Source organism: Schistocerca nitens, chromosome 7, assembly GCF_023898315.1.
Source record: "Schistocerca nitens isolate TAMUIC-IGC-003100 chromosome 7, iqSchNite1.1, whole genome shotgun sequence".
NCBI lineage: Eukaryota > Metazoa > Arthropoda > Insecta > Orthoptera > Acrididae > Schistocerca > Schistocerca nitens.
The window spans coordinates 440,204,382-440,216,291 of record NC_064620.1 but is presented as its reverse complement, the minus strand read 5'-3'; the positions used below and the strand labels follow the sequence as shown (position 1 = coordinate 440,216,291).

The 11,910-nt window shown below is 42.0% G+C and overlaps 2 protein-coding genes across 2 annotated transcripts; one reads left to right on the top strand and one right to left on the bottom strand.

Moving 5' to 3' along the window:
* Positions 1 to 210: 210 nt before the first annotated feature.
* Positions 211 to 9,637, top strand: LOC126195676 (putative nuclease HARBI1). Its single transcript, XM_049934303.1, has 4 exons — positions 211 to 306; positions 8,741 to 8,957; positions 9,077 to 9,416; positions 9,511 to 9,637. Exons 1-4 carry the CDS (start codon positions 211 to 213, stop codon positions 9,635 to 9,637), a joined length of 780 nt encoding a protein of 259 aa, XP_049790260.1.
* Positions 9,638 to 10,676: 1,039 nt separating this feature from the next.
* LOC126195675 (uncharacterized) lies at positions 10,677 to 11,608 on the bottom strand. Its single transcript, XM_049934302.1, has 2 exons — positions 11,290 to 11,608; positions 10,677 to 11,017 (listed from the first exon to the last, which is right to left on the bottom strand). Exons 1-2 carry the CDS (start codon positions 11,606 to 11,608, stop codon positions 10,677 to 10,679), a joined length of 660 nt encoding a protein of 219 aa, XP_049790259.1.
* Positions 11,609 to 11,910: the final 302 nt, after the last annotated feature.

Genomic DNA, 11,910 nt, shown 5'->3' with positions numbered 1-11,910 from the left:
CATGGTGGTAAGCTTTTCTCTGATTAGTCTCTCGAATGCTGAACACATAATTAGAGACGAGCAAACGAAAAACAACGCACAGGACACAAACACAGTACAATACATGATTTAAACGCAAGGAACGCAAAACACATTTAAACGAATGGCGCAGAGCACAGCGCTACCCTGTCACAATCACTCGAAAGTTCACAAAAGTCGAATAGTCGACATATGGTTTCTATCGTTTTCGATGTAGCGTGTATACGTCATAATGACGTCACATCGTATCCAAGTCCGGTGAACTTAGCATCCTCCCTGTTTGAAGCCGTTGGGCCGCCATGTTTGATTGGTCAAAACAGTGACAGAGCTCTTGTTAGAATTGCGTGTTCTTCATATTTAACGTTACGTCTGCGAAATAATTTCAGATGATGAGTGTTACAATGTTTAAATGCATAATACAAAGTCAGAATAGCTTTTTCAGGTGTTTTCGTTTTGTTTTTAATGCGTTTTTGCCCCAGCAATACAACTGATTTGGTCTCGTTAACTTAAGTGTTTCTTTTGGATACGAACTTCGAATGATGAAAAATAACAGTGTACAAAGCTCTTTTCAAACTCAAATCACCTTTTACTGTATTTGTGTCGATGTAAACTGAAAGCAGAACCCGAAAGCTATGCTAGTTTGCATACCGGATGATATTTCTTACTCGTTTACACACTTATACAAAATTTCATTAGTAAATACAAACATCGTTTGTGCTTTGTCAAAAAAAATAAGCGTATGAACCCACAGAGCCCTACGAGCTTCATTGATCGGAAATCTGAAATAAAATAAGAAGAAAACAGTTTCACAAAACGTAAACAAGGCCGCACATCTCACGAATATAAACGACAATATTTTACGAACGGGGCCACTTACGCATGGAACGTGATTCTTTTTAACTTGGTAGCACTATTCCAACGGTTAGTACACCCGTAAACAACGCAAACCTGCATTTTAAAATGAAAAAACCGTCAACAGCTCTAGACAGTAGCACAATCGGAAACGAGTCTTCTGACCAAACTGCAATGGCGGAGCTCGGTTTCTGTCGGCTTCAAGTTTGTGACGTCATGGCATCTCCCCTCCTTATACCTCCATGCTGTGCTCACACGCTTTTCGTCGTATTTCTGGTGGGGCATCACGTCACCATGTGTAGCCGTGCGGCACGCTGTTGAGAGGACATACTGAATTGTACTTAGAGCAATTGTTTTATCACATCCCACACAGATAAAGGATGCAAATACGGAAGCAGTTCTTGGAAAAATATCATTTCAAAATTAGACTCCACAGCTCGAAGTACCATAAAATTTTGCTAAGGGGTGACTTTGACAGATTTTTTTAAAATTCGTACTCTGCAATATTGTTATGTAGCATTTCCAACAGGTTTACATCTACACAGCACTGCAAAAAGCTAGTAGGATGGAATACAAATTTCTTGCAACCAAAAAAAAAAAAAAAGAGAGTTTCTTGTGTAGCTTACACCGGAATAAAGGATAATAAATTTCATGACTATTTCAAAATGTGAAAAAATTAACATGGTTGTCTGTGAGGCAAAGAAACTGTACAACTGACAGTTTATATTCTACTCTAGGAATAAATATGAACCCATGTGGGGAGTTAAAACGATAAAACACGGTATGCTGCCAGTCTAAAATTTAGTATAGAATGGCATTCTATAATTTAAGACGTAAACACAAATTAAGAAATAACTTCAGGCCTAGAGGAAGTACTAGACAAGTACCTTGTGATCGAAAAACACTTTCACAGAAGGCATATTTGTAAAATTCTGCTACAGCTGTCATTATATTTGAAAGAAAATATTTAGTTTAAAACTACTGACCAGATTTGCCTACCTAGTCAGCTTCAAGTCAATGTTTACGTATGTTCGTACGTATACAGCATTAAGAGATCTTACAGTGTCATAAAAGGACATCAGAGACTACTCCAGCAGCATCGGAATTTCATAAACCATACTAGAATGCTTCATTCCGTTCTAATTGCACATTTCAATGTCCAGATGCACTCTGAAGTACCTGATATTCAGCTTTTCATGTGGTTTTCATGATACCAATTTTCTTGGAGGTCCAGTACTGTATTCTCATGTTTGGTTCTTTATGGTATAACGTCATTCGTCCCAGAAAATGAAAATTTGCACTTTAAATTAAACGAGGTTGAAAGTAGCCAATAGTGCGGAATGAAACACTTCGTTTCAAATAAACTAACTGCCTTGGCGGAAAAAAAATTAACTGAAGCAAATTTCTCTATAAAACAGACAGAAATAGCTGCATTAAGACATTAATGGTTGATTGCTAATAACGTGGTAATAATACAGGGTGTTGCAAAAAGGTATGGCCAAACTTTCAGGAAACATTCCTCACACACAAAGAAAGAAAATATGTTATGTGGACATGTGTCCGGAAACGCTTACTTTCCATGTTAGAGCTCATTTCATTACTTCTCTTCAAATCACATTAATCATGGAATGGAAACACACAGCAACAGAACGTACCAGCGTGACTTCAAACACTTCATTACAGGAAATGTTCAAAATGTCCTCCGTTAGTGAGGATACATGCATCCACCCTCCGTCGAATGGAATCCCTGATGCGCTGATGCAGCCCTGGAGAATGGCATATTGTATCACAGCCGTCCACAATACGAGCACGAAGAGTCTCTACATTTGGTACCGGGGTTGCGTAGACAAGAGCTTTCAAATGCCCCCATAAATGAAAGTCAAGAGGGTTGAGGTCAGGAGAGCGCGGAGGCCATGGAATTGATCCACCTCTACCAATCCATCGGTCACCGAATCTGTTGTTGAGAAGCGTACGAACACTTCGACTGAAATGTGCAGGAGCTCCATCGTACATGAACCACATGTTGTGTCGTACTTGTAAAGGCACAAGTTCTAGCAGCACAGGTAGAGTATCCCGTATGAAATCATGATAATGTGCTCCATTGAGCGTAGGTGGAAGAACATGGTGCCCAATCAAGACATCACCAACAATGCCTGCCCAAAATCTGTGTTGATGACGTGACTGCACAATTGCGTGCGGATTCTCGTCAGCCCACACATGATTGCGAAAATTTACAATTTGATCACGTTGGAATGAAGCCTCATCCGTAAAGAGAACATTTGCACTGGAATGAGGATTGACACATTGTTGGATGAACCATTCGCAGAAGTGTACCCGTGGAGGCCAATGAGATGCTGATAGTTGCTGCACACGCTGTACATGGTACGGAAACAACTGGTTCTCCCGTAGCACTCTCCATACAGTGACGTGGTCAACGTTACCTTGTACAGCAGCAACTTCTCTGACGCCTACCTTAGGGTTATCGTCAACTGCATGTAGAATAGCCTCGTCCATTGCAGGTGTCCTCGTCGTTCTAGGTCTTCCCCAGTCGCGAGTCATAGGCTGGAATGTTTCGTGCTCCCTAAGACGCCGGTCAATTGCTTCGAACGTCTTCCTGTCGGGACACCTTCGTTCTGGAAATCTGTCTCGATACAAACGTACTGCGCCACGGCTATTGCCCCGTGCTAATCCATACATCAAATGGGCATCTGCCAACTCCGCATTTGTAAACATTGCACTGACTGCAAAACCACGTTCGCGATGAACACTAATCTGTTGATGCTACGTACTGCTGTGCTTGATGCTAGTACTGTAGACCAATGAGTCGCATGTCAACACAAGCATCTCTTAGCTTCTGACCTCGGCCCCGAGTAGTCACTCCTCTAGCCTCTGCCTCTCTGATGAGCAGACGGCAACCCCTCTTGGGGCTGCTCAGCCCTACGTAGGCACCACTGTACTATCATTACAAGAATAAACTGGGTCCGTTCCACTCAACTATACTCCTGGAAATGGAAAAAAGAACACATTGACACCGGTGTGTCAGACCCACCATACTTACTCCGGACACTGCGAGAGGGCTGTACAAGCAATGATCACACGCACGGCACAGCGGACACACCAGGAACCGCGGTGTTGGCCGTCGAATGGCGCTAGCTGCGCAGCATTTGTGCACCGCCGCCGTCAGTGTCAGCCAGTTTGCCGTGGCATACGGAGCTCCATCGCAGTCTTTAACACTGGTAGCATGCCGCGACAGCGTGGACGTGAACCGTATGTGCAGTTGACGGACTTTGAGCGAGGGCGTATAGTGGGCATGCGGGAGGCCGGGTGGACGTACCGCCGAATTGCTCAACACGTGGGGCGTGAGGTCTCCACAGTACATCGATGTTGTCGCCAGTGGTCGGCGGAAGGTGCACGTGCCCGTCGACCTGGGACCGGACCACAGCGACGCACGGATGCACGCCAAGACGGTAGGATCCTACGCAGTGCCGTAGGGGACCGCACCGCCACTTCCCAGCAAATTAGGGACACTGTTGCTCCTGGGGTATCGGCGAGGACCATTCGCAACCGTCTCCATGAAGCTGGGCTACGGTCCCGCACACCGTTAGGCCGTCTTCCGCTCACGCCCCAACATCGTGCAGCCCGCCTCCAGTGGTGTCGCGACAGGCGTGAATGGAGGGACGAATGGAGACGTGTCGTCTTCAGCGATGAGAGTCGCTTCTGCCTTGGTGCCAATGATGGTCGTATGCGTGTTTGGCGCCGTGCAGGTGAGCGCCACAATCAGGACTGCATACGACCGAGGCACACAGGGCCAACACCCGGCATCATGGTATGGGGAGCGATCTCCTACACTGGCTGTACACCACTGGTGATCGTCGAGGGGACACTGAATAGTGCACGGTACATCCAAACCGTCATCGAACCCATCGTTCTACCATTCCTAGACCGGCAAGGGAACTTGCTGTTCCAACAGGACAATGCACGTCCGCATGTATCCCGTGCCACCCAACGTGCTCTAGAAGGTGTAAGTCAACTACCCTGGCCAGCAAGATCTCCGGATCTGTTCCTCATTGAGCATGTTTGGGACTGGATGGAGCGTCGTCTCACGCGGTCTGCACGTCCAGCACGAACGCTGGTCCAACTGAGGCGCCAGGTGGAAATGGCATGGCAAGCCGTTCCACAGGACTACATCCGGCATCTCTACGATCGTCTCCATGGGAGAATAGCAGCCTGCATTGCTGCGAAAGGTGGATATACACCGTACTAGTGCCGACATTGTGCATGCTCTGTTGCCTGTGTCTATGTGCCTGTGGTTCTGTCAGTGTGATCATGTGATGTATCTGACCCCAGGAATGTGTCAATAAAGTTTCCCCTTCCTGGGACAATGAATTCACGGTGTTCTTATTTCAATTTCCAGGAGTGTAATTGTCATTTTACAACGCCCTACGCTCCTGACTTCTATCCTGACGAACAAGTTACCTTCCTTCAATTGGGCCAACTGGAGGTGAATCGAGGAAGTACAGTACATACTGACGAAACTAAAATGAGCTCTAACATGGAAATTAAGCGTTTCCGGACACATGTCCACATAACATCTTTTCTTTATTTGTGTGTTAGGAATGTTTCCTGAAAGTTTGGCCGTACCTTTTTGTAACAACCGGTATAAAAATTCAGAAAATTGAAACTACTAACTTATTTTGGTCTTTCATTGTTATGAGAATGTATATTAATTCACTTGATGGCTCCTGGCCACAGAAATCTGTTTTGTTTTCATTTGACGTGGGAGCTGTAAACGAAGACACGAAACATATACACGGGAACACTATAACTCAGCTTGCTCTGCGCATGCGCGAATCTGGCAGCTTGGGCGCGCCAGAAAATTTTTTCAGGGTAGCTTCTGGCTACTTGCTACTACTGCTCATACAGCAAACAGCCACGCTTCAAGTAGCCAGAAGCGGGAGGAAGGCACTGCTCATACGCGAATTCAGCTCTGCGCATGCGCACGAGCCCGATGGCAACTGCTCATTCGAACCTGTGTCCGTATAGCGCCCTGTATATTTCGAATGTCACTACATCCCTAGTACAGACGGATTCTTTTCGTACGTGTCATGGATTATTTATATATGTTGCGCAGACATTTTAAGAGTATCCGTTTGATACCGGAAATAAACCAGCTACGTAACTTTTAAGGGCAAGTGATATTGCATTCTGCTTCTTTGCGATAGGTGTCACAGTTCAGACGCACTCGATTTTTGGTAGTTTTCGGTATGATGCGGCACTTTATAGTATTACAGAGCTTGACGTACATTTTTGCAGTGATAGTCTTGCAAAACGACTTGACAGTACGCTAGTACTTTTGTAAGTGTCTGTAAAACACCGAATTTGCCACACATTAGCGATTATATCCCTGCTAATTCGTCCTTTTTTTCTGCTATTTCTGCGTATTTATTTTCTCGTTTTTGCGACCTAAAGCACAATTTTTCTTACTGGTGGCACTTTGAAGTGTTTATTTAACGCATTTTACGTACTTGCTCCCAGTTTATTAAATAAATAGAAGACTGAGTAAGGAGGGGGAAAAAAGGCTATCGGAGAATAAATGTACTGTAAAGCAAATACAGTTGGTCATGTAACAGTCAACCCATATCACCATTAAGGGAAGTGGAAAGTGACACAAATGAAAGAGTTTGGGGACATGTTTACTAGTATTCTACGCTTCTTAATCAAATGGTGAAGAAAATAAATTGAAGGCAAAATACACCAAAGAAGATAAATGTGTACTTTGATTAGCTACACTATTATGTTTTTTATTTGATTTGTGTAGAAAATGTATTTAAGGTGAATGCAGAAATTGGTAGTAGGTGCTGTGGAAAATTAAAAATAGTTGGTATAGCATCTACTACCTTCATCCACACACGTCCAAATTTTTCTCTGTCTAAACATTCCTCTTCAAAGTGTTTTGAACATACTTTGGAATATTTTGTGGGGACAAAATTACTCCTCCTTATTTTCTGGAGCCACATCTTTTCTCGTTGTTCATCCTTCGGGAAACTAAAATATAAATCACACATAATCATTCTCCATGTCCTAGACACACTCAACATGGTTTCCTACTGTAACTTTATAGTAAACAAAAAGGTTTGGACACACATATTATATGAAGACAATTACAGACTCCCACTCTATTGAATTTATCTGTCTCCTGTCTTACAAATCTATAAATATATAACCGACAAGTCACTGATAAATGCATGGAGGATAGTATTTGCCGAAACAACTAACCATTCCCTTTCCTGTTCTACTAGCAAATTTACGAGAGGAAGCGACTGTTTGTAAGCTTTTGTACGAGCCGTAATATCTATTATATAGTCATAAAATCGTACAAAAATAGGTCTGCAGAATCAAGCCTTAATTATAATGCGTCCCGAAATTTTTAAACATAGTACCCGTGAAAAGTTACTATCTCTCCTTTCATATATTTTTCTTTGCATCCGTAGCAACAACAGTAATTCACCATCGCTATTACACTATCAACAAACGGTGAAAACACAACAAAAACTCTTGATAATATTAACTTCAAACTCTGCGGAAAGCACACACGCACAGCGAAGTCCAGGGTCTAGTTTAGCAGGGGATACAACGCTGATACAACCCGTCGGCTTTGACCAATGACGTCAGAATTCTCCAGAGAGCATGTATTACAAAGATGAAAGAGCTGAGAAGAATGTTAACCCACGACTATCCTGGTTTAATGAGTCGTATGAATAAAACAGAGAATATACTTTATACTCAGATGTTCGGAGAAAGTTCTCTGGTTGGCATGAATAAAGCGAGTCTGAGAATATACTTCACCCGAGTATGTTCTCTGTGGTGTCACCGCCAGACACCACACTTGCTAGGTGGTAGCTTAAATCGGCCGCGGTCCATTAGTACATGTCGGACCCGCATGTCGCCACTGTCAGGATCGCAGACCGAGCGCCACCACAAGGCAGGTCTCGAGAGACGTACTAGCACTCGCCCCAGTTGTACGGACGACATTGCTAGCGACTACACGTACGAAGCCTTTCTCTCATTTGCCGAGAGACAGTTAGAATAGCCTTCAGCTAAGTCCATGTCTACGACCTAGCAAGGCGCCATTAGCCTTAGATAGCTTGTATCTAAAGAGTCTCACTTGTATCGCCACAATCTCCAGATGTCTCATCAAGAACGATGTATAATGGATTAAAAGTTAAGTATTCAAGGAGCTACGTACTTTTCTTTATAGCATTCATTACGAATCCTGTTTCAGACCTCACTCCATCCTTCGTGAGTTAGCGCGTGCATCTTGGCCGCCTCTTTCAATTAGTGTACGTAGTGTTGGCAAGTCTGCCGACACTACATTCTCAGTGTGGGTTGAAGGGTGGGGGAAGTTGCTCAAAGCAAAGTATATTCTCCGATTTCGTATGAATAAAGCCAAAGAAGTTTCTCACAAGCGGAGAACATTCTCTGTTTTTGTGAGTGAGCTCCATAGCATACTTCGAGCTGAGTGAGTTGTGTTGTGTTGTGTTGTAATTAAGCGTTACCGAGTGTTTTTAGCGAAAATGGCGGAATTTATGTTTCTTGAAAGGCAAAAAAAAAGATATACATAGTACGCAGGAACACAGAGGAAAGGAACCGTAGAAGTTTGTATAGATTTAACAGTCAAAACATTAATTGGCTGGCGAATCACTTTCTTCCGGAAAATCACGAAAGAAGAGGAGGCGCCCTTTCCAATGAATGCAAAATGAAAATATTTTTGCGCTATTTAGCGTATCCAGGCTTTCAGATAGGTGTAGGAGAAGATTTGGGAGTACACCAGACTACAGTATCACTAACATTTTCGTATGTTCTGCAACAGGCCAACAGGAAAGCACCGTTGTGGATCAGATTTCCGAGAAATATTAACGAACTAGAAACAGCGAAAGTTAAATGGCAATCGAGATTCAAGTTTCCATGTGCGGTAGGGGCCGTAGACTGCACTCACATACCTATAATGAAACCTTCTTCACATGGAGACGAATACGTCAATCGAAAGGGCTTTCCATCTATAAACGTGCAGGCTACGTGTGACAACAGTAAAATGTTTACGAGTGTTGATGCTTCAAGGCCAGGGTCTGTACATGACGCTAGGTATGGAGAAACTCCGATGTCTATCGTATATTGCGTGAGAACCTGTGCAACGCCCTAATTTTAGGAGACGAAGGATATGGCATTGCACCATGGTTAATGACACCATTTCAAAATCCAGAAACACCTGATGAGAGGGCATACAACAGACTTCACTCTAAGGAAACGGTGATAATCGAACGGTGCTTTGGACAGGTGAAAAGGCGTTTCCCAATTCTGCAAAATAAAATAAGGCTTGCCCAAACAAAAATCCCCAGTGTGATAATAGCCTGTTTTGTTTTGCACAACGTAGCAAAACATGTAGGGGATGAGGATTTTGAGGCACCTAGTGATAACGACAACAATCTTACAATACTGGGAGAAGAGGAAGCAGCAAACGTACGTGTACGTGGAACAAATAGGAGGCGGTAAATTGTAAATGTAATACGACAATTGTAATGTATGGGTGTCTGCCCAAACATGGAATAATTAAACCCAATTTGATATTTTTTGTAATTACAGTAATTATTCCCTCATGAAAATAAAGCACAGTGCTCTTATGTTACGTAATAAAATGCTGTTTAGTGTTGTTTTTTTTTTCATTCTCTATCATCGATTTTACTTTCAACAAAAATTGTTTAACATGTAACTATTCAAACTGGAACAGAGATACTACTGTAAATAGCTTTGGACAAAACACGTTAACATGAACTGCTGGAACCTTAATGTAATTTCTGTACTGTAACTTCAGCAGATTGATGGCACAAGTTTTTATTTTACTTTACCAAAATTGTTCCAAGGATGTGGTGAAGGTATTTGCCACGTGCTACAGTGAATAAGTGCACAACTGCCTAACCTGCAGCATTTAAAATACAAACAAATTACTCTTTTTGCTTTACTTTACCAGAAATTGTTTCAAGGATGCGGTGAAGATATTTGCCAGGTGCTACAGTAAATAAAGTGCACAGCTGTCTAACCTGCAGCATTTAAAATACAAACAAATTACTCTTTTTGCTTTACTTTACCAGAAATTGTTTCAAGGATGTGGTGAAGATATTTGCCAGGTGCTACAGTAAATAAAGTGCACAACTGTCTAACCTGCAGCATTTAAAATACAAACAAGTTACCGTTTTTGCTTTACGGTACCAAAAATTAGTGGTGAAGGTATTTGCCAGATGCTATAGTAAGTAAGTGCACAACCGTCTAACCTGCAGCATTTAAAATACAAACAAGTTACTCTCTTTGCTTTACCAGAAATTGTTTCAAGGATGTGGTGAAGATATTTGCCAGGTGCTACAGTAAATAAGAGCACAACTGTCTTACCTGCAGCATTTAAAATAGAAACAACTTACTCTTTTTGCTTTACTGTACCAAAAATTAGTGGTGAAGGTATTTGCCAGATGCTACAGTAAAACAAGTTACTCTTTTTGCTTTACTTTACCAGAAATTGTTTCAATGATGTGGTGAAGATACTGGCCAGACACAACAATATCAGTGCATACACTTTTTTAACATTTCAGATTGGATTATATTACTCTTATTGTTTCATTGATAAGACATTTGTACTGAATAATTTTTGTAAGAGAATATGGAATTTGGCAAATGAGGAATGAAAATGAACATTCACTTTAAAAAGATGTTTTTATTAATAAAATTCGTTATGTAAATAAGACACTACACAATTTGTTTTATTGTTTATCTTCTTCACGCATCAATTTCTGCTGCTTTCGTTTGAGTATATCCAATTGATACAATAGCATCAGCCTTTGCAGCTCTGGAGTAGACAAATTACGTGTCTCATCTGTTTCCATGCTTAATCTCCGACGTTTATGCACACTCTCATGCCCTGAAGCAGGCGATTGTGAAGGTATGACGACTTCGGGGCCCACGAGATCCATATGGTCGGCTGGAACAATTAGTGGTAGCTGCAAAATTGATTCTTGTTCATACATGCAGTCTGTGTCAGCTACCTCCGAATTCCTTGGTGAAGTGATGACAGAGGTGGAACCACCACCTACTGCACAAGCTCCTAATGAAAATTAAAACAAAAGTAATAGTAGTGTGTCAGGATTCAGTTTCTAGTTAGTAAATATACCAAACAGGTCTACGCAGAAATGTGGGAGAGGTTCGTCCAATTTCATGCATAGTACACTGTGATACTTTTACTGAAAAGTGATGATATAGTAGACAGAATTTACCAAACATTGTTTCATTTTCACACGTTAAAAATACGTATTTGTCTGAATCACAATTTCAAAGCATTAAGCGCGTAATTAAAAAATCGGAAAGTATGGGACTTACCAGGAACTCTGTGGATAGTTGGGTTGCAGTCATCTCCGTCCAAAAACTTTAAAAATATCTGCTCCCAATTTTTCAGGGAAATCTTAATGTTTCCCGTCTTATTCACATCCGTTTTCGCCTCGATACGGGATTTCATGTTGTGCAGTTTCTTCATTATCTGCCCGTCCGTTATTTCTTTCCTGAAATTAATCATATAACGGTGTTGTATTTCTTTAATACAATCTGCTTTCTCTCTTCTGGCGGCCGGAGTTTGTGATTTACTGATGATTGCGGGGTAATCTTTAATAATGTTGACAAAGGCTAATTCTGAGTCTTCCATTTCGGCACAGAAATAACTTGAGGAAACTTTCGCTAACACAAAACACACGCAAACGAAACAAACTGAGAACCAAAGATGTTGGATTTTAATCTCTTTGCTGAGAACTTACTCAGTAAGGAGGGGAGGTAGAGAGAAAGTGCTCCAGGGTCAGAGATTATGCTTCCTAGTTTTTATTCATACGAAACTGAGAACTTTCTTTGAGAATGTTCTTGTGCTCTGAGTATCAACTCTGGAGAATGTTCTCGTTTTTATTCATACAACCCAATGAGAAGCGTCTCGCGGGCCCCGAGGAATCATGACGT

Coding starts and splice junctions, on each gene's coding strand:
- LOC126195676 (XM_049934303.1), top strand. CDS start 211: ATGGTTTCTATCGTTTTCGATGTAGCGTGTATACGTCATAATGACGTC. Junction 307..8,740: donor CATCCTCCCTGTTTGAAGCC/GTTGGGCCGCCA, acceptor GTTCTGCAACAG/GCCAACAGGAAAGCACCGTT. Junction 8,958..9,076: donor GCAGGCTACGTGTGACAACA/GTAAAATGTTTA, acceptor CCCTAATTTTAG/GAGACGAAGGATATGGCATT.
- LOC126195675 (XM_049934302.1), bottom strand. CDS start 11,608: ATGGAAGACTCAGAATTAGCCTTTGTCAACATTATTAAAGATTACCCC. Junction 11,018..11,289: donor AACTATCCACAGAGTTCCTG/GTAAGTCCCATA, acceptor AATTTTCATTAG/GAGCTTGTGCAGTAGGTGGT.